The sequence below is a fragment of the Cyanistes caeruleus genome, chromosome Z (assembly GCF_971803275.1).
Source record: "Cyanistes caeruleus chromosome Z, bCyaCae1.hap1.1, whole genome shotgun sequence".
NCBI classification, from domain to species: Eukaryota; Metazoa; Chordata; class Aves; order Passeriformes; family Paridae; genus Cyanistes; species Cyanistes caeruleus.
In genome coordinates this window covers 56,918,245-56,941,125 of record NC_141732.1, presented here as the reverse complement: position 1 = coordinate 56,941,125, position 22,881 = coordinate 56,918,245, and the positions used below count along the sequence as shown (strand labels likewise).

General features: G+C 40.0%; 1 protein-coding gene across 2 annotated transcripts; it reads right to left on the bottom strand.

Annotated features, from left to right (window-relative positions):
• Positions 1 to 64: 64 nt before the first annotated feature.
• On the bottom strand, positions 65 to 22,402 carry ANKDD1B (ankyrin repeat and death domain containing 1B). Of its 2 annotated transcripts, XM_023943573.2 has the most exons (13): positions 22,318 to 22,402; positions 20,440 to 20,538; positions 20,245 to 20,349; positions 18,403 to 18,501; positions 16,791 to 16,889; positions 15,210 to 15,308; positions 14,210 to 14,308; positions 12,596 to 12,694; positions 8,293 to 8,391; positions 5,522 to 5,617; positions 2,567 to 2,765; positions 1,792 to 1,923; positions 65 to 1,476 (listed from the first exon to the last, which is right to left on the bottom strand). In XM_023943573.2, the coding sequence occupies exons 1-12, from the start codon at positions 22,327 to 22,329 to the stop codon at positions 1,829 to 1,831; spliced, it is 1,200 nt and encodes a 399-aa protein (XP_023799341.2). In that variant the 5' UTR covers positions 22,330 to 22,402; the 3' UTR covers positions 65 to 1,476; positions 1,792 to 1,828. The 2 variants fall into 2 exon arrangements, with proteins under 2 accessions (XP_023799341.2, XP_086725058.1); XM_086868932.1 differs by lacking the exons at positions 65 to 1,476; positions 1,792 to 1,923; positions 2,567 to 2,765 and adding an exon at positions 5,193 to 5,288 and having other exon boundaries at positions 5,541 to 5,617.
• Between the last annotated feature and the right edge of the window lie 479 nt (positions 22,403 to 22,881).

Genomic DNA, 22,881 nt, shown 5'->3' with positions numbered 1-22,881 from the left:
TGCTTTTATAATAAAACCTGGAGAGGGGGGGAAAAGTAATTGAACTGTTGTTCTACCTCCAAACTTTTATTATTAAGACAAACACTTTTTATTTAAGGAAGCTTTTGCACACTTAAATAAAGAATACAATGTGATTTTTGTCTGAATCGCTTTGCTTAATCCCAATGATACTAACATCTATGTTCAAAAGAAAATTAAATGTCTTTGTTACAAACACTTTTAGTTGCTTATGCAAGTAAGTTGACATGCACCTTAATTATATCCTACAACAGTGTGTTTAAATGGAAACCAGCAGGGTGGCATCCTCTACCCCCAGGGTCCAATTTAGGCTAAATGAGGTACCCAGTCCATCAAATTCTTAAACATTTTAATTTTCCAAGCTAATGTTGCAGAACTTGATGAATACTGTAGGGGTCCCAGCATCTGTACTTCAGATCCCTAATTCCAAAACCTTAGGGTTTACCAGTGTGTTCTTCGTATTCCTGGGGTGCTCTGCAGCCAAGTCAAAGAAGGTTGCACACAAGAGGGCAGTTTGGAATAACACTTCAGACTAGATACAGATCACCTTTTCAGTACAAACACTAGGATTCAGCACAAAATAATTCTAGCTATATGCAAACAGAAAAGACAATTCAGTTCCTCTATTATATGATAAAACTATTGCTGTGTTATAAAGAAAAGACAGAAGATAGATATTTACATAATTTTTCAGAATTAAATATAGCCAGTAATAAGAAAACATTTGAACATATTCAGCAGGACACTGCCAAGTATTAATTCAAGACATGAACAAGAAATAGGCAAATAATTGCTAGATGTGTTAAGTATTAAATATTGGATGCTCTTTTGGGGTCATGCTGTGATAGAAAATTCTGCAGCTAGACACACGTGGTGTTTACATATGACATTTTTGTATTTCTTCACTACGTAAATCAAATGCTGCAGTAGAAATATTTGTTATAATCCTAGCAAGAATTTATAAAAACTTGAATCCTAAATGAGGCAGATGCCAGCTTATTTCTGCAAGTGTTAATTTATTTGTACACATAACTTTCACGTATTAAATTTAATCTTTTCTTACAGAAAACATCTTATTTACAGTTCACACCAAACACCAAGTAGCTTAACTTGCAGTTCCAATACAGAATTACTTTATCAGTGTTAGGTTAGAAATTGTAACTGGTGAGTCTTGCTTAGCAGTTACAAACTACCAGTCAACCATTTGCTCTTAATTTTTTTACATTTCTGTATAGCAAGCATCTGAGAAAAAAAGTAACCATTTCAGGAATGCAAATTCTTCTAGGGTGGAAAAAGCTGTACAACTTCAAAATAGATTTTCTGTTTCCCAAAAAGATATTTGAAAGCCACTTTCCATCTGGCTTGTAATTCCATCATATATGCCATGTTTTGTTGATGCTCATGAAATGACACCTTTCCTGGAGTCCATGCCAATGCTGATTGAAGCTCTGATCTTCTCTGTAAAGTAAGAGAAAATCCTTGATTGGTGTGCTCTGCTTTGCACAAGGTCACACTAACTGAAGAGCAGCCAGTCACAATTTAATCATGTGTGCAGGACAGACGAGGGAAGCAAAGTTTGCGCTTGTCTTTCTTTAGAAATCTTAAGCCTGACATAAAAGCTTTTTTTCAATCAGCCTCACCCTCAGGAAGGGTAGTCCTGGAAAAGAAGAAATCCATCCCTGCCCTGGCCACAGCTTCCCAGCACCATCAGGGACCTCAACACATCACTGCAGTCTCACAGAGGACACTGTAATGTGCTCTGCATCGACTTACCAGCTAAAGGCTGAAATCCTGCTTCCACCAGATCTTCCTACAGATGTTTAACAGGATTCTGATGAGACAGCAAGGTACCATGTAACCAGATGAGCAACATTCTGTTTCCATGTTCCTTGTAACTTTTTTTCCCTATGCAATACACAAAGTATTTGTTCAATATGCTGGAAACACTATTTTGTGCTTTTGCACTTTAAAACTTCCAAGAGGTTTCAAACTTACTCATTTATCACCTTTCACATCTAGCAAAAAAATGAAGACTGAAGCTTAGAAAAGTTTTTAGAAGTTTTAAAAAAAAAAAACTTGTTTTATTCTAACACTGCTCTTAAGACATAAAAAATACCTAATATATGTTAAAATTAATTTTTCCTTTCATTTTTTCCCAAGCTGTGGAAATATACCCTGGAGTAGTAGTAACAAGTACAATATGTGCTGTAGAAGTACTCTTTTCCCAGCACTTGGGAGGCCTGAAACCAGAAATTCCTGTTTCATGGCACCTGTGCAGACAGAGCATTAGCAGAGTTGTTCCGTGTCATGAGGTTCTCTGGGTCCTCACTTGCAGCATGGTCCCCAAGACCCTTCTATGATGCTCATGGCTTCTAGTTTTGATCCTCAAAGAGGAAGGTTCCTTCAGGCCAAGAGGGAGATGTGTCCTGTCCTGCTACAGCACTGCTTCCCAGGAAACAGAGACAAGGCTTGTACCCCTTCACTAGGTGATACATTGTTTAAAAAGCAACACTGCCATGTGGGGTTCTGTATATTCAGATATTGTTACCTGTCCACTGTTCTTCAATAGCTTTAATTTGTTCATCTGTGAACTTCCAGAATGCAGCCAGTTTTTTCCATTCACGGGGTTTTAACCAGTTGTATGCTAAATTCCAAAGGCAGGAACGGATTTGCTTGGTCTGTGTACTGTGATCTTGTTTGAAGGACACACTGAAGTCTGACCCATTACCACTATGAGCTAGATGTGTCTGAAAAAGAAAGCAGATGGTAAATTTTGTAACAGAGCTGGGAACCTTTGCTCAGTGAGCAGTGTCCTGTACAGCTGTAGCTGCTGACAGGTGATTTGCTCAGTGCCTCTAAATGAACTGTAAAGCCCTGTAAAGGGCTCATAGAAACAGAACTGAAACAAAGAGTTCCAGTGTCTGTTGCTATGTATTGCTAATTGCAAAATAAGCCACTTTCTCTATTACTTGACACATAAAAGCAAAGTAACAGCAACTGTTGTGCCAGCACTGCTGTGTTGCTTGGCTCTTTCTGTGTGTCATTTTTAGAACACAGCTGGATTTCAGGCTCAGTTCTCACCCATTTTTCTTGCTTCTCAAAGCACTAATCTCTCCCCAGAAAGAGGGTAGGCACCACTGGCAACAGGACCTGCTCAAACTGTTCCTGTCTCTGCCCTGTCAGCTTCACTTGGCTGAAGTGGGGACTTCCAGATCTTTTGCTGGCACCATCGGCCATTAGGTTTTTCGTGGGGACCCCCATTCAGCAAAGTGTCTAATCACCAATATGCATTTGTGTTGAGCATGGATCTAGTTTCATTCCTGCAAGAATAAGATCAGATAGAAACCAAAACCACATGGATTTTACCCTCCAGATTAAAAGTGATGTTGCTGCTGTATGCATGGCTCACCCGAAACAGGAGCGATGGGGTTACCTCAAGCCTTGGGCACCTTGGCAAAAACCATGTCAATCGGTGAATTCAGTCCTAGCTAAGCTGTGCCCAGGAACATTCCTAGGTAGGTGAGCTCCAGCTATTTCTGTATTTCACTGTGTTTATGTACTGGTCCTGCTTCAAATCAATCATCAAAGGGAAAGAATTTCTTTATGAATTTGATAGAGGATGACAAAGTAGATACTAAGCAAAAAAGGGAAATGGCAGTAGGCCACATTTTAAAAATGCTAAGCATAAAGTGCTTCATTCCAAATTAAATTCAGAAAAATACAGCAGAATTATTTCCTAATCTTACGAGAGACTTACAGAGAAAATAAGTTACAGTTCAGTAACTAAGTATTGTCATGTATGTTTGATTCCATTCATCTGATGCATACTTTGTTTTATGCTTCCTGACACATGCAAGGTAAAGTTTAGGACATTCTACAGGACAACTTCAGGGTGTCTCGGACTAGATCCTTTTCTTGTGATGTTTAATTAAAAAAAAAACCAAAAAAAAACCCAAAAAAAACCAACCAAAAACTAACAAAAAAAACACCAAAAAACCCCCGACAAAACAAAAAACCATCAAGCAAACAAGAAAAACTCTTTGTAGCAGCACAGCTTCTCTTAGCTACTAAATGTGTTTTGAGGCAATGGCAAGGTGTAACAGCTTAGTATAATAACAGCTGCCCTCAAATCCAGTTAAAACCAGCCTGGACAATAATAGGGAAGGGCTGGGTAGAAGTGACAAATAGAAAAAAGGGCAAACAGAGACATGACACACTTTAGTATCATGTGTCCTTCCTCTCAGCTACATGACATTTCCTTTTGTAGCTAATGTTTTGTCAAGAATGATAAGTTAGCTGAATGTAACAAAAATCCTTATAATAACGGTTCAAAATGCTGTAGTTCCCTGTATAACACAACCTGAACAACATCATATTCCACAGCTGTAAGATTTAAGCTGTTCCAAAGGCCACGCTTTCAGCTTCAGCCAACAGGATACAAACACTTACGTCTGTATTTCCCAAAATCTCTGGTGCTTCTGCAGAAAAGCATCTGCTTGACACCTTTTCTTCTCTTCAGAAAATTCAGTGAACAAGGCCAAGAGGTTAAGAACACTATGAGCTTACTGCTGTCAGACTTGTCTTCTGTGGCAACAGACTACTTCTAATTCCTCTTTAAGCTGAATAAACAATAATGTACCTGGCAATTCCAGTTGAACTGGTGCAAATAAAATGCACAATACAGAGTGCTTGGACAATACATGGAGGCATTTTTTCAGTAATTAATCTAGATCTGTGATTTACCAGCCCTGTAATCAAAACAATTAATTAAGTGTCATGGATTTGGCCACTCAGGACAGGAGTGGGGTGGTAAAACCAGCTAATTTCAGGTATCAGGTAGGATCAGTATGCTTCTACACTTGGCTAACTCAGCAGGAAGCAGAAGTGAGAATGAAGTCACAAAATGATATGGCAGTTACTTGTAGCCTGTTAGAGAGGCCCATCACTATGCAGTGTACATTTAAGTAACAAGTAAGGAAAGAAAGTGTGAAATTCAGACAACATAAGCCATGTCCTTCACACTTGTTGTGAAGCTCTTTTCCATATCATTTATTTAATTTTATAGTTAACACACAAGGAACAGAAGAGGGAGCTCCTGTCGAAGTAGCTGAGCTCTTGTAAAGGAGTCACAGACACCTTCACTCCTATTTTTCAGCTGCAGATTTCACCGTACCTGTAAACATGGATTCAGGAGTCAATGTGGATCCATGTTATCCCAGCCACAATGCTGGTGGCACAGCTTGGATTTGGCTTAGAATGTCTCTCCATCCCTTTATGTGCAGAGAACAAGGAAGGAGAATGGTAAAATCAGCTTACAGTTTTACAGCCAGTCAGGAATAAAGCTTGGATGGGCTAGAGACTTTCCCATTCCCAATCGTAACTTTAGTTCATCAAGGCTAATCTTCCTGACTGCCAAAAGGAACCACCTCAACCAAAAGGCACTTCAAAATTAGAACTGGCTTTTCCCTTAGTTATCTTGTGTTTAATGAAAAATGCCTCTTACCTGTTGCATGGCAAAATACCTTTCTGCTTTAATGATCATATCTACAATGAGGGCATGATGGCTCCTTGATGCTGTGGCTAGTGCAGTTTTTCCATGCTAAAAGCAGAGACAGTGAATCAGAACATTATTTTGGGTGTGTCATAGAAGAAACACAGGAACTTTTTACAGAGCCCCATCCCTTTTTTTTCTTTTCTTTTTTTTTTTTTTTCCAGGAAAATATATTTACTACAATTTTGTGGCTTTTGGGGAGCTACAATCAAAGTTCTATGCTCTGCATAAGCTGTATCCCCTCAGTCCTGAGGTGCTATATTTTCTTCCACACTAAATTCACCAGTAAAAAATTCTGGTGAGGTACAGCTGCTTTCAGAAACCTGCACTCAGACTGCTGCATGTTATACCAGCTTGCACATTCCTGTCACTGCCTCCACATTCAAACTACCACAAATACAGTCAATTCCCATGCTACAGTTAAACTAGCATTTCAGATGAATAGGCTGGCTAAGTTGGAAATCTCCATCTTAAAGGGCAAACCTGTGTCTTGTTTTAGATGGTAAGAGAAAGTGACTCATGGAACGAACAGAAAATCACTTTCTCACTACAGCTGAAAGGAGCACAACTGTAGGATGATGCTTCAAGGGTATAGAAGGAGCCACAGTTATTAAAAGCCATTGCTGTAATTCCAGAGCTGCAGAGGTTTGCTCAGTCTACCTGAACCCATGTCTCCTATCAGTACTTCAGTGCACAGGCATCACGGTGGCTCTAAAGGGATTTCTCTGCAATCGATTTTCAGCAGATCTGCACTGAGTGCAACTGCCTTGGATTTAAATATTCAGAGTGTTCTCCACATACCAAGTGCTAGGCATTCTAGAAAATGAGATCCAAGAGAAGCCAATCCCTTAATTATAAGATTCCTAAATTAAATTATAAGGTATTTCCATTCTCCAGATAGCATAAAGTTCCCTAATATACACTCTTTGAGTTCTAGCTCCTGGCTCTGCTCAAGATCATTCTAATTAACCTTTTTTTTTGGAAAAGCATCACATTGGAAGCCAAGAAACATACATTTCATTAAATCTTTTAGGCATAGGCATATTTTATATGTGAAGAGTCCAGAGATCATGAGAGCTTCTTGGGTTCCCCTCTGGAGAGGTACTCAGCATTTGACAGAGGGCAAGAGGAGCAGTGGATAAGGAGCTGTTTCTGTACACCTGGGCTGGTGCAGACACTGCTGGCATCCTGCATGCACATGTAGCACAGCAGTCTTGCACATGGGGAGCTCTCTGTGCACTGCCACTCACAACCAAAGATAGTTTTATCTGCCAATGAGATGAAGAGCTCCCAAGAATGCATTTCCTGACCTCTGACAGGAGCAGATGCATGGCACTCTCTGGAGACTGAGTACTCCTGCTGCCAGGGCACGGAGGCCCGGAAAATACCATGCAATTGAAGCAGGTTCCCTTTCTTCGTGTCTACTCTTCAGCAAGGACAGTGACATTTTTGGCATCTCAACACCAATTCAGTTCAAAAGGCCACTGTACTTGTGTAAGTTCCCAGCAGTGACATGGTCTCAGGGATCATCCAGGAAATAGGCAAGGGAAAAGCTACTCCAAGAAATAAAACCAAAGCAGAAAGGTGACTTGTACCAGAACTTGTACTGGCTCAGAGCCAAAGTCTCATAACAAGTCTTGAGCAATATCAGTGTTCCTGTAATACCACAGCAGTAATACCACAAAGACTTACAGGTGCTTAAGGTCATAGGCAATAAGGAATTTTTTGTGTCTGCCTTTGGAATACAAATAGGTTGAAAAAATTTCCTAGTGGCTAAGGTGCTGTTTAAAGTGGACAAGATTTTCTGCTGGGTTGATCCTCACAAGAACTGCAGCCCTTTGTCAAGTGTAGGCACAATTCCAAATGGCTTAACTACAATGTAGCATCTTACCTCAGCATCTCAAAACATACCAACCATGTAACTCACACTCAGAGCCCCAGGCCGCATACCAGGCTAGGGCAAAACAAGACAATCCTAATCCATAAAGCTTCACTTCTCATCAGGACAGTTTTGTGCAGGGAAGTTACTTTTTAGAGTTACAAAAGGGCAAGATTTTGCTCATAATTAAACATCAAATCTCTCAACTCAGTCATACAGAATATCAAGAAAAGTAGTAACAGTGTAAAAGGGGACACTCAATCTTGCAGTAATTTAGCAAGATTTGTAAATACTGGGTTTGGTACTCTCTCCTTTCAAAAGCATTTCCCCAGCAACTTTGCTTTGGTACTTCTTCCAGCCATTGTCATTTTTGTCTCTATCTTTCCAGGCAGAACATCATCTCAGGGTTTAAGTATCCACCTGAATGGATCTGGAATGTCACCATGATTCTCAGATGACCTGGAGTGCTAAAGGGCAAGCTCTCCATCACTGCACCTGGTGAAGCTGCATCTGTCCTGGCAACAAGCCCAGCTGCAGGTGCACAGCACAAGCTGCCACAAGCTATTTTCCCCTCTGCAAGCCTAGACCTTTTTTTTCTATGAAAGATCTCTAGAAGTAGTGTTTCTCCTTCAAACCACGGAGCTTAGGAGTTTTACAGCTCTTCACCAAAACCATTTCAGGTCTCTGCAAGCTACTGGTATGGCAATATTGAAAGACTTCCTTTGTAGTTAGCTTTACTTAGCAAACACAACTTGCAACATGTGCTTTATGCACCTCTGTAAGGAAGGTGATAAACAAAAAATAAAATCATGTAATCCTTACATGTGTGAGGAACGCAATTTACCTTATCTATGGTCTTGAGATTGCAGCCTGACTTCAGCAGTACTTCCACCAATTCCACATTGCCAAGATCAGCTGCCAGATGTAGAGGGGTTTCCTGCCTCTGGAATTAGAGACACCAAATAAATGCATTTATTCAAACTTGCTCCTAGAAGCAGCATCCTCACAGGCTGAATCTAAAATAGATTCACAATAAGAAGTGACCTTGGTGAGAAAATACTGAACAGAGGGAAATCATGTAACTTTTGGGTGATCTGCTGGTTTTATTTCAGACAGAACAGCATATGGAATCTCTGCAGAAAAAAAACAGGCAGAAGTTCCTGCTGGCTCAGGAAAGACTTGCTGTTATGCCCCTCTAATGTACTGTTAACCTACAAGCTCACTCTCTCTCTTCCCTCTTAAAGCAAGGTGCTTTGGACAGAGCTCTTCATGTGGCTGGCAACCCACACCCATATATTCCTCTCGACTAACATTTTCTCTGCTGGAATTCATGCCAGGACAACTGGATATCCACTATTTTCAACAGCACATTATGCCACATCCACAACAGAGCTTTTTAGTCAGCTCTGCCACAAAATGATGGTACACAACAGAAGTCTACCTGCTCCATAATGGGTTCAGTGAACCTTAAACAACACACATACAAAAAAACCCCAAACCAAAACCATTAAACAAGGCCAAACGATTAACAAGAAATACAGCTAAAATTGCAGTCAGCTTCAAGTAAATCTTTGAGTCTGCAAGGAGGGTTGTATAGTCTCTACACAGCTACATATACCCAAATATGTATTTATTTATTCTTTTACAGAAATTAGAGTAAGAAAATCCAGACAGCTGTGGATGAAATGCAGCAGCAAATAATGGAGTAACTTTGGAAGCCCTGCATATATGGGAATGTTCCTTAGTATGTTTCTTGGGACACATTATCCTTCTAAGTTAAATGTTTTGTGCCTGTGCTTCTCTGACACTGCAAATTTACATTACATGTAAGTCTTGTTGGAGAACTTCTTTTGCCTTTAGATCTTAATTAAAGGTTTGCACATGAAGAAACCCCAGGCTCAGGGCTCCACTTAAAAAATCTTATCAGTTAATTTTGCAGTTTACACTATGATGACACAATCTCATGTATTTACCTTACTTTTTGATTCCCATAAATAAAAAGTATTTTTTTATTCATACACCCTACTATCTTTCTTGGAGAAATTTGGGGACACGTAAGTATGTACTGTAGGCAACTTCAGGAAAGCTAGAGACAAAGAACAAAATATTTCTAAAAGATGTGTTGAAGAATCTACAGAATGTTTTCTGTTTTATGTAACCAGAAAGTCTTGTCATTATACTTTACTCCAGCCACAAATGCCACCCTTTGTCTTCCACAAAAATGTGTATAAATTAATCTCTAGCAATAAAATGAACAATGGGAAGGGGTGAACCACAGATTTCCCAAAGACTCATCCTTGTTCCTATCATGGGGAACACCTCCACATGTCATGAGGGAGAGCAAGCTGCATTTCCCCAGCAGAGAGCCACAGTGCCCAAATGGGACTTAACAGGCCTGCTGGGACAGTCTTTCCACAGCTGAGATGTAGGGCTGATGGTGAGTGGGAAGAAAGATTCTCCTTGAAGTGCCACAGGTGGCAGGCCAGTCCGTACACAGTTGGACTCCTGGAGTCTGTCATGGTCAGGGACCAGTGTATGTGAGCTCTGTACAATCCTCTGCCATATGGACCACGGGCACTGGATGTCACTGAGATTTTTGGAGACCTAGTTGTTGGCCAGATCACTGCAGTCCCCCTCTACCACCACTCTCCCAGATCCTGCATACCTTCTGTGGAAGTTTACTTGCCTTGCTGGTTTGCAGTATCATCTTTGAGGAGACACTGTGTGTTCATGCTCAGTAAAAGCCATCTTCAGAGACCTATGAGTGGCTGCCTCTGTTATTGATAGTAAAAGGTCTTAAAATCTTAGAAAATTTGGGGACTTAGAAAGAAAGTTAGGTTTGGAAAGCCCTGGGAAAAGTAGGCCCTGGGAAATGTTAGGCCTTGTGCTTGCTAAAGATCAGGTCAAACTGCACCTGTGTAGTCGGTATATGATAAATGATACAATTGTTAGATGTGATTAGATATAGTTATTGTTTAAAGAACAGGAGGAACAATGCTAGAGGGCTAGGGGTTGATCACAAGAAATCCATGCTTGGGTAAAAACAATGCATACAATAGAACAATGTAAGTTTAATGATTAATATGTAAGTTGTATAACAATAGAGTATAAGGCACGTTCAACTCAAAACCAAATCGGGTCAGATTTGGGTATGTGTACCCCTGACACCCAGAGCTCTTCAATAAAGCACCTTCATATAATCATCCGTGATTATGTGTGATCCTGAACGCTAACATTATGATCCCTTTGTCAATCCCTTTGCTCCTAGAGGTGGACCCCAGCAGCTGGGCTTCCCTACCTTCTCAACACTGAGCAGCCAGGTAGCAGTGTGTTTACCTTGCTGATGGATGAATACTTGCTGCCTGCCTAAGAGGTCATTCAGAGATAGTTTTGCCTCTGTTGTCATTCTTGTCTTCTCCCTTTCCTATCCTGCTACAGGCCAGGCTGCCTCTTTTGAACCTTCCCCCTTTTGCCCCTCAGCAGGAGCTGCTGTTTCTCTTTCTAACCAAATCAACATCTACTTCTACCATCTCTCTTTGAATACAGGCACAATTATTATATTTGAGGGTGAGGTATCTAAGCAAAGGTGTGATACCTCCAACTAAGTGAGTTTTCAGTGTCCATATGGTGGCTTCAGAGCTTCTCATGTCCCTTTGCATGCTCCTTGACCAGGAAACCCTCGTTCTCTTTTGGGGACGCTGTATGTCAGCTCAGTAGGCAGGGGCCAGATCCAATACAGCACTGGAAATCTTTTTGTTTCATCAGGGCAGGAAAGACTTTCCTCCTTCAGATGGTGTATAAATTACCTGGGGCTACATTCCTCCTAAGGCATGAAGTCCCAAGCCATTGGAGACAGTGAGAGCCTCAGGCATGTGTCCAATTCCTTCCACACATGATGCTACCTGAGAATTGACTGCCTCTGGGAAATCCCTGTGTGGCATTCCCAATTAGTTGTTAATTATTACTCACAATAATCAAAACCATGCTCACAACACACACTACCATGAACAGTTGTGATTATTTGAGGATATTCAAGGAACTGAGTGGTGTTACAAGAAGGTGGGAGAGACCTGTTCTCTCTGGAGGAGCAAGCAGGGACAAATGCCATTAATTCCTCTTTCAATAAAGTGCCTATCCAAGGAAGGAAAGGAAAAGGCGTAATTGTTGTTGTAATTGTTCTCCATGAGGTGGTCACTTCAGTTCACAGAGAGTGGCATTGTAAGGCCCAAAACCACCAGATCAGGCACAAACCAGTGCTCTTATCATTGCTCTGCCAGGCAAGGTACTACAAAGTGATAGGCAACATAGCAAAACCAGAAATGGTCATTAACAATTATAGGAGGTTTTGTACAGCAAAAAAGAGATGAAGCATGACAGCTTCAAGGCATGGCCCACTTCAGTGGTAGCTAAAATCTACAGTGAACTGATCTGATCTACAGCAAACTGGACAACAACCAGGCCTCCAAAAAACAGACACCAAGCAGGGCAAAAGAATCCTGGTTACGGTAAGGAACTGTGGATGGGCTCAAACCAGCATCCTTTCAGTTAACAGCTGAGTATGCTCACTGATGGCATCACAGAGACCTGTGACCTTGTCATTCATTGTTGCTGTGTCGCTCAGCTCTGTCCCCTGCCAGCTCCCTGAGCACCCAGTCAATTCACATGGGGGCATAGAGTGTGAAACAGAGAAGGCCTTGATGCCGTGCAGGCATTGTTCAGCTGCAGCTTTAACAGCACTGTCTTACCAGCACTGTTTGGATCACAGATCTAAAACACTGCATGTGGTAAGTTGCTTTAAGGAAAAAATTAACTTTTTTCCAACCAAATGACGTTCTGCACTGGGCTTCCCTCTGAAGCCAATACCAGTGAAACATTTCATTGTTTATTACACATGAACCGTAACACTTGAACAATACATTACCAGATCATTTTCTGAACATTGTGCTGTCCTTATCTTGCTCAAACAATATTAGCACAGCATGTACCAGTGACTAATATATATGTACACACACGAAAAGATTAGGAGGGAACTGCCTCTTCCTTCTTATTTTTTTGTACCCTGAGCTCATAAGGAAAAAAAATTCAAGCAAAACCCACATAATCTCCCCTTTACCAATAAAGCTTTGTAAATTCCCAGCTTTTCTTACGTGATTTAAGGAGTTTATGTCATGATTGGCATCCAGAAGTCTTTTTACTACTGGTAGGTTATTACTGATAACTGCTAAATGGAGAGGGGAATTCTTCTGCTGTGGAGGGAAAACAATAAATTGTTATACTTGGGTATATTAATACAAGCTCATGCAAACAAGAAAGAGGTTATACTTGAAGCCCACCTCTTGCAAAGGTGACATGCTCTAGCAGAGGTTCAAGGCTGCAAAAAGCACAGCTGGATGTGTGGAGTTACACCAGAGGGTGTCCTGAAACACCCACAGAAGTGGCTAAATACATACAGCTCAGAAGACTGGAAATGCTGATTTCATGGGGTATGCATCAGTGTGCCACCACTTAGGAATGGAGCAAGACACCCCTCTTAAATGTTCCTGTCTGGGATGTGCTGCTATCCTGACAACAGAGAGATTCGGGTAATGTTCCTGCTCCCTCAGAAAAGTGGCTTTGCCCTTTGTTGAATAGCCTGGAGACAGACTCATTCTGTAAACTGATGTCAAAATTTACCTACCAGTAAAACTACTTTCCTTGTCACGTGTTGCTGCTGGAAGTGCTCTTCATACTAAAGTGACTTGCTGTCATATTTATAAAATATGACTAATTACAGTGAGTAAGACAGAGGTTTTATTTGAGTGATTTTTGATTAATATAACCAGGGCACAGATGCAACACAAGTCAAAATCCACACTAGGTTGGTAAGATCACTTTGTATGTTGAACCTGTGACTGATCAGATTTTTGTGAAATGACAGCTAAAGAATAATTCCATACCAGTATCATTTGTGGTCCCAGGCTCCAGTTCAGTGTCTTTATAAACCACAGGCATTTCTTAAGGGTTACAGAAAAATAAAGCAAGCTCTTATGCAACATTGTGATGGAAACATTTTCAAAATGTAAGTTAAAACTTCTGACTTGCTTCTGCTAAAGAAAGCTAACGAGAACAAACAGCACTACAACTGCCTGAGCTTTAAATAATTTCTAGCACATCATAAGTTGTTATTCCTTTATAGCTTTCTGCAAGAGGCCAAAGATCGTGTCATAATTCATGAAGTCCAGATTCTATTTTCATCCTGTACTGTAGAAGTAGAAAATAATTACCTATTCATAGAAAATCTCAAATATCTGTAATATCTAAACTGAGAGAGGATTTGGATAATATAAATACTTCTTTTTAAATCACAAAGAATTTTGGCATGCTGATTTTGAAGGCACTGAAGGTTCATTTACCAGCAGAGGGTGAAAGCACTGAAGTGTTTATTTACATTTTAGTTATCTTTATTTAAAATCATGTTGACAGTTTGCCCATAGAATACCACTAAGTTCAAGCAGAGCACTTTGCTCTTCTCTGAATGCCTGGTTTAGCCTGGCCATGTCTATTCTGCACTGCACCAGCCTGCTCAGGCACTCATTGGGTTGGCAACAGGGCCTTTTCTCTATTGGTCTGTACTTGTTGCTAACCGACCTCGAGAAACCAAGTAATAACGTGTGCAGGAAAAAATACAAGGAGCTGCTCAATCTCATTCAGCTGTCTGAATTCCCATGGAACGACAGGACAGGCTGAGCAGCAGCAGAAGAGATATTCTGATAAACACTCACCTCAGGTTTAGGAACCAGGTCAATATTCTTATCAATAAGAAAAGTAATCAAGGATAGATGTCCATTTTGAATTGCAATCTGCAAAGCATTACTATTGTTCTGAAAGAAATTTGATAGACAGAAAAACTTGTATTTTTATTGCTGAAAAAAAACAATTTGAAAGAGAGGTATAAATACAGAATAATCTTGCATTTAAATTTGTCTTAGTATCCCCTCCACCAATAAAACCTTTTGACAAAATGATACAAACTGAAGTGGATCAGCAGTTGGCATGATATTTTTGTCAACAGTGAAGGAAATTTTTACTATATCAAAACAAACATACTAAAGAACATCAGTATCCCATAGCCCCATCCAACTTCTCTTAAAAAAGAGATCATCATCATCATCATCTATACTGTGGCATGGACAAAAACATTGCCAACAGGTCTCCTACTCAGCTAGTTTGTTAGACCCTTACCAAGCAGGTACAGTCACATTAGCCAGTAAACCCATAGAACAGTTAATAAATCAGTAGAAAATAAATTAATAGAAAATAAACTTTTAAAATTTATTTTTTCCAAAATATTTCTGCTTAAACAAACAAGCTCTCATTCTGCTGGAATCACAAACTTCTTGCAGCAGGCCAGCCGAGGCCATTCAGCAGGTATGAGTTGGACTGCAGCTCAGGAATCAGATGTAGAGAGCAAGTTTGTCATCAGATCAGTCACATACACTGCCAAAAAGGAAGATTTTCAGTTATCCTAGTTGGTTACATTTTCTAGTCACATGTTGTACCAGTGGGCATACAGGAAATAGAAAGCTCCACACAGTACTCCATCAAATAAAGCTAATGCTATTTCTCTTCCACATTGCTTTTATTTTGTTAGTACTCTCTACATTCCCCATTCTACTTTTTTCCCCAATTTCATTTAAAAAAAAATGAGAGAAAATACCCTTTGTTAGTAAGGTCCTTTCCACAGTATAGTATGTCCCACTAGGAGGGATTCTGTGTACATACCTGAGTTGAAACATTGATGTCACTCCATGCCTCCAGTAAGAGTTCAGCATATTTTTCATGACCTCCTTCAACAGCCAAGTAAAATGGAGTTTCTCCATTCTAGACCAAAGGAGATAAAATGTCTGTTCCAATTTAAGACATGTGACTACAACACTGAGACACAAAACACCTACAGTATACTCCACCAGGCTCATCCAACTCCTGAATGACATGGCTACTCACCAGAAGTCCAGATGATATTTACTTGGATATCCAGATGATATTTATCTGGACAGATGTATAGTAAAGTTTACAATACAGAAAACTATTCCATGAATAAAATTTCATAAATTTAATGGAAGTTACTCTGGTATTTCAACAAAAGAATCAGTAAATCCCAATTTCAATTTGCTTAAAATCCTGACATTATTCTGGTAAACTGAATACATTTTTGTACTTTGCCTGTGCTATAGGAGGAGAGATCTGTTCATACCCAGACCACAACATCCCCAGCTGGACGGGAAGGTCACACCATTAGCCATGCCAAGACAGGGGCACAAGTAGCACAAGCTTTGTGTGCAGAACCAGCATTCTTAGAAAAGCCTTGGAAACACAAGGGCTCCACATTTCAGAGGGCTTCACATTTCAAAGAGGCTTGTGTGCCCCACAACAGCACAGCTGAAAATAGCAGACAAGTTGGATAAGTGGGGACTTCTTAACTCATCAGTCTGTCACTGATAAAGGAAGAGGAGGGCCTTGGGTAGGAGTTACTCATTTTGCTCACTGGCCCAACAGAACAAATCATCAGCCACACACATGGCAGGTTCCCACAGTGTGCATGCCAGCCCACAACAAAGGAAATTACCTTTTCCAGGTTGTTTCAGAAAGGTGAGAGAAGAAACAGGAGAGACAGATGAGACACAAACCCTCTGCAAAGCAAGAATGCTGACATGAGCAGTTAGTGTGCACTTCCTTCCTCCACTCCTTGTTTAAGCCTTAAAGTGAAGCTCAAGAGTGCATTACCTAAGGGATACAACCTTCCCAGCTAATTGCTGAATATGCTGGCTGAGCTCACCAACACTAACCTGGGAAAGCAAATTGGGTAGGCAGTGTCTGCAGCCAGTTTTGTGCAACTGGGTTCAGAGGACAAGATGCCAATCTGAGACCCCTCTGCCAAGGTGACTGTGATGGTACTGCTTGGTATCCAAGTCAAACTGGCTCAGTGAATAGGCTGAAAAGCACCAGAAAAGCTTAAAAGTGAGCTGTTAAAAGGAATGGGATCACATGGCTGAAAATGCTGGATGACAGAAAGCAAGGGAGGTTAAGGCCTTCCTCTGTCCTCTTCTGCCAGTGGTTACGCAAGGGCTGGCCAGATGCAGGGGAGGATGTGTGTAAGGGATAGAGGACAGAGGAAGACACTGAAGGAGTTAATGTAGGTTAATTTCTTGGACAAGGAACAAAAAAACAGGCTGCAAAATTACTAGGAAACCAGCAAGACTAATGAAGTCTCCTCAGTGCCACAACTCTTCCTTTCAAATTTGATTTTTCGGAAAATGTTTCAAATCTCTAACTTTACTTCTGTCAATAATTTAGTGTACTTACCTGATTGAGGTCATTTATTTCCTCCCATTGTTCAAGCAGAATTTCTACAACTTCACTGTGACCATTTTTGGCTGCCAAATTCAATGCTGTGTTTCCCTCCTTGAAATTAAAATGTTAAATAACCTATTTTAAAACCCAGAATAAAGACATTAACTAAAACCAACACAAAGCCTTTGGTCTTTCTTTCAAGTCTCTCAAGTCTTTCAAGTCTCTCTTACATACAAGGAGAGGAAGGCAGCTACACACAGCATGTGACAAGACTCAGCCAAAAGTTGCTGACCTAGTTGGTTGTCTGAAAATTTCAGTGCATACCAACAAAAAGACCTGAAATTCTAACTCCTAACAAATGAATCAGAAGAAAACTTCAGGTACTGGTTCCCACAAGGCTGGGTACTACACTGAGCCCCCGAGACCACTGATTTAAAAATAAAAAAGCCAGGTCAGCATTTAGAAATTTGTCATGGCTTTGATATCAACATTGCAATCTTTGATCTCTGTCATCGTCAGTGCAATCTCTTTCCAGGAAATTAAGAAACACAAAACAGAAAAAAGCAAATAAGAGCAACTAACAACATCAGGCAGAGCAGCAGGTTTTGAACTAAAAGAAAACACAAGCATACAAAATAGATTAAAAATGGCTAAAAAATCAGAAGAATTCCAGCTCTCAGAAAAAAATGAGAGTCCAGAATAGTTTTTCATTCACAGCATTGAGTGGGAAGATGTGGGAATCTTTTTTACCACTGATGGTTACAGTGTGATTTGGTTTGGTGACCCAGAAGATAAGTTTCTGTCCTGGCTTCTTACCTAATTTGCAGGACCACAGCATTTACCTCCTGGTACTGCTGTCACCTTTAACCTGCTAGATGTCTGGGACAACACTATCTTTCAATCTCTGCTGATAAACTGCTTTGCACAGCAGAGTTCTGGGTGGTACTGCAGCTTTTAAACTATTACCAGAATACCAAAAAAAACCCAACATCACTTCCTAAGCTCTCACTTAAGTGGTTCTGTAAATGCAGTATCTGACAATTTGATAATTTCTAATGTATTTGTCCTTGCAATACCTCAAATGCAGAGAAATACTAACTTGCTTGTTCCAGAAATAGTCAAGTAAGGAAAAATAAATTTAAGAGCAGACTTTGAAAATTACTATGATACCTTAAAATATAGTGTCAAAGCAAACTCAATCAGATTGAAGTGTTAAGGTACTGTTGAAAAAGCATTTATAGATGTTTATTTGCACCTTGAAGCTTTTAAACAGCTTTGAAAAATTGGTCACACAGTGACACACAGACACAGACAGAGTGAAACCCTGGGAAATATGATGCCCCAGAGCAGAGGCTGACACCTTTTTCCCCAGGCTTTCCCATTTCTCCTAACAGACAGCATATGCTGCTCTTGCTTTGCATAAATTATAAATGTGTATGGAAAATCTCCCCACAATCACCCCTTTATCACTAAAAAATCATCATCCTTTTATGTTTGTTGGTACCATATATCACCATAACATCTGTGCAGCACACTCAGCTATTTGCATAATAACTACAGTGAAACAAAATAGTATTTCATAAACACATTTGTAGTTGTACTTCTGCAGAAAATAAACATTTACCTGATCTTTTTCAGATGTAAATAGCTTCAGAGCAATCAAATTTTTTATCATGTCAATGTGGCCTTTTTCACAGGCCAGAAGAAATGGCTTTTTACCTTTCTAGAAAACAATTATGGAAAGAAACACAGTGTTACAGAAAGTAAAAATATTTTTCTTCTAGTTACTAGATACATGGCATGCATATGTATATGTGTATCCTACACAAAAATGTATATATCATATGACTAAGGAGTTTAACACAATAGTAGATACACAGAACAGCAGTAATAAAAAAATATACTTAGTGTATATAAACAGATTACAGACCTTGCATATCCTGAATAAAATATATAAAAATTGTTTAGAAATGGTAAAAATGTGGGAAATACACTCAAAATCTTTTAATCCTATTTTTTCTCAGTATGAAAATATTTATCAAAAGAACCATGCAATTATAAGCCTGAGGATTCTCAGAAACAGGCACCAAAGAAACTGCAAGATTTATTTCCATGGGTTAATTTGTTTGATCCAAATTCTGGAAACAGAGACCAGGACTGTCAGAAGTTTCATCTGGGAGGCCTGAGTTTAGCACTGTACATTATAGGGGGTTTTGGTGGTGTTGTAACTAACAAAAACTTTTCAAACCATTTAGGAACTCACCTGCAGAAAGATATCTTGACACAAAACCATGCCTATAGAAATGTCTAGAAAAAGAATGCATGCACCTAGTAGAGAATTATGATGCAACCTCAACAGGTGGTTGAGAAAGTGTTTCCTCATCTTTCCCAAGGCCTAAACCTTCAAAGGTATGTTTTGTTAAATTAACCCTGTTTTTTCAGATTTGTCATTTGCAAAAAGAATTCAGAATTTTGCACCCTTGAGTCAATAAAATCCAAGAAACTTAGAAAAAAAAATATGGGATATTTGTTCTTTAGGTGTCAGACCTCACAGGAATAAGTTTTCCTCATGTAAAGATAAAATATCTGAATTAGCTACATAGCATTTCAAAATGAGATCCCAACAGTGTGGAAACTAAAAATAACACAGAAAACCTGATGAGGACAAGGCACTGTTGGAGAGTCAGGGCACCTCTGCAGGATGGCTGCACATAGTTCTATGCTCTGGATTGATGAAACATGTTGGCCGTAACTGGCAGGTTTTGGTAAGGGCAGGGGCTTGTGAAGATGAGCTGTGTGGGAAAGGTCAGAGGCTGCTCTGTGCTAGTCACAGACATTTCCAGCTGGCTCCACAGTCCACCAAACTGTCCCATGATGCGCCAGCACTTAACCCACCATAGAACCAAATGATGCCTCTGTGAAAAGGTACTTAAGAATGGCTGGGCACTGCTGTGGGGAGGATGCACAAGGGGAGATGTTGTATTGCATTATGTTACCATGGAGATACAGGAGGAGATACAAGAAGACACAAGAGAGGAGACACAGAGGAAGGAACACCCACAGGGTGACTGCAGCCCGTGCAAGAAGCTTTCTGGAACAGAGGAAAATAGTAAGAAAGACTATTAAGTAAGTAAGAGTAAGAGCAGAAAAAAAGGAATCCACTGGAGACTGAACCCAACCTCCTCTGCCTCCCATTGCCTTACCACCACTAAGCATCACATGCAGCAAAAGCAAGGACAGCAGAGAGTGTCTGCAGTCCAACTGAAACAGACAAAGAGGGAGGAAAGGTGTTGCCCCTAAGTGCTTGTCTGGCTGTTTCGTTTAACTGTTTCCCATTATCCAAGTCAGTAATTAAAAGTATATGCAACTGTCAATAGATTAAAATTCATTGAAATTCCCCGAGATTGTTTCCACCAAAACAAAAGCCTCATGACATCAAAGAAATAAACAAACCAACACACTGTACCCCATCAGGTTTGTTCAAGTCATTCAGATGAAGATCTTGGAGGAAATAATCAACTATTTTAATGCTGTTGCTCTGAGCTGCAAAATGCAGTACATTCATTCCTTCCTGTAAAATAGGAAGTGAATCTGTAAGAATATTGGATTTTTTTCCAGCATAAATATGTTTAGGGTTGGTAAAAATTTGTCATCAACAAACCTCATTCTTAGCCTTTTGATCAGCACCTGCTTTAACTAATTTTCGCATTATATCCAGATTTCCAGTCCAAGCTGCAAGATGAATCACTGTCAGGCCATGCTTTGAATAAAATGACAAAAAAAAGAGATTACCACCAAAATACCTCAAGCCAAATTTCTTTAAAGCTTTTTGATTGATTCAGTGTATTAGTAGGCTCCAACCTGCAGGCTTTTAGAAAAGCAATATGAACACCTTACAGTGTGAGTGGGATTCATCTCACTTAAATGAAGCTAGATGCAATACAGCAAGACCTGTATAAGATAAATGTCTGACCTCTTTTTGACAGAAGGTCTGGCATCTCTAGAGAAGGACTGATCCTATCTTAAGACAGAGGGATTAAGTCCTACCTGGAAATTACTTTCTCTCTACAGAAACCATATAGATAGATAGCCCTGGGTGCAGTGAATGACACTCCAAGTGATAATATACAATGATTATATTTCCATGAGTCACCATAATTTTCCATTTAGGCCTCTTTCTAATGTTCTCACCTCTCAAATTCTCTAAAAATAATTTTCTCTTATAGGAAGAAAAGAACCCTGTTTTTAACATCTTAAAAATAGAAGGACAAGCTCTGAGCTGGGGCAGCCTCACCTTGAGCGCTGGGGGCAGATTTGGGTGCCACAATACAAGGATAAAAAGCTACTGGAGAGTGTCCAAAGGAGGAACACAAAGATGGTGAAGGACCTTGAGAAGAAATCATATGAGATGCAACTTGGTCTGTTCAGCCTAGAGGAGAGTGGAGACCCCATTGCAGTTACAACTTCCTCTTGAGGGGAAGAGCAGGGGCAGGCACTGACCTGACAGGACCAAAGGGAATGGCATAGAGCTGTGTAAGGTGAGGTTTAGGTTGGATATTAGGACACCTCCTCATATACCATGTGCTGCATTTCTAACCATTCTAGAGGTTCCTCATGGGACTCACTCCACTTTATCAGTCTTTTTCATATTTGCAGAAATTGCAGTGGAAAACTCTGGAGGGCAATATGGAATATGTACCTGGTATATTATATATATATATGTGTGTGTGTGTATATATGTATATGTATGTGTATGTGTATATGTATGTGTATGTGTATGTAAGTAAAATATACTATATATATAATAATATTATAATAATAAATCTGGGCTCCAGCAAAATTTGTGGCTGTGGCCCAAAAGCCTGTCCTGCAAAACCTTCTAAGCGATGAACAGCTGGAGGCCAGTCACAAGCAATGCCCACCAGGCATCCATCCTGGGAATGTTATTTAGTATCTGCATTAATGACCTGAATGATGGGCAGAATGTACCCATAGCAAGCTTAAAAGATAATATTAAATTGGGAGGAATGGCTGATAGACCATATTGGGGTGTTGCCATCCAGGAAAACCTTGACAGGCTGGAGAAATGGCCAGGCAAGAACATAAAAAAATTCAACAGTCAAGTGCAAAGTCCTGCCCCTGAGGAGGAGCAAACCCAGGCAGCAGTACTGGCTGCAGATAACTGCCTGGAAAGCAGTTTGGCAGAGGAAGACCTGCGGCTCCTAGTGCACATTAAGTTGAACATGAGTCAGCAGTGCGCTCTTGGAACACACAAGGCAAATAATATCCTTGGCTGAATTGGGTAAACACTATGACCTGGCCAAGGGAGGTGCCTTGTGCTCACTCAGGTATTCAAGTTATCCAATACTTTGGGCAAAAATGCTTTTTACATATAAATATCTGCAGTTCAAAGACAAACCAGAGTTTTTACTGCAAGGTGTTAATTTTGCACAATTGAGAGCACAAGAAAAATATCTACTTTTACTGTTCTTCAAAGGTGTTCCTATACAGGTGAACCAAAATAAGTAAACCAGCTTACCTGATCTGCCATGTCAAGTCTTGCCTTGTGACGGAGAAGAAAATCCACCACAGACACATGGCCTCCCACAACAGCAAAATGAAACGCTGTGCGCTTCAGCTGGAATAAGCAAAGCTTTGTTTGTCAGGTCTGTAATACTGTTCTTTTCCCTGTGCAGGTGGTCAGGATTTTGCAACTCTCTGATTGTTACCAAATGTACTTGTTAATACATACTATTTCATACTTCTCCTTCAACATTAACACTTGATCTTTATCTACACATTTTGTTTTGTTTCCTTGGATAGAATTTAGATATTGGTCTTAGAGAATTCTTGTAAAAACAATGATTTTGTTAGTCTACATAGTACTGTCCCTCCATTCAAATGTCAAAATGGGATTAAGTAGTCAAATACTGCATAGGGGAGGTGCACGCAGTACAAGAAGCATCCTTCTTGTGTAGTAGTTGTAGTAGGTGTAGTTTGAATAGCTGAGGACTATATGTACACAGTTAGATTTGCTTTTGGTATCCTCCTTGCTTTTGACTAAACCTCTTCACTGCAAGCCAAGATTTCTCCCTCACTCAGT

Excerpts from the sequence above, each read along its gene's own strand:
- ANKDD1B (XM_023943573.2), bottom strand. Across the intron at positions 20,350-20,439 it reads ATCAAAAGGCTAAGAATGAG|GAAGGAATGAATGTACTGCA; the intron begins GTTTGTTGATGA and ends CCTATTTTACAG. Across the intron at positions 5,618-8,292 it reads ATCTCAAGACCATAGATAAG|CATGGAAAAACTGCACTAGC; the intron begins GTAAATTGCGTT and ends CTCTGCTTTTAG.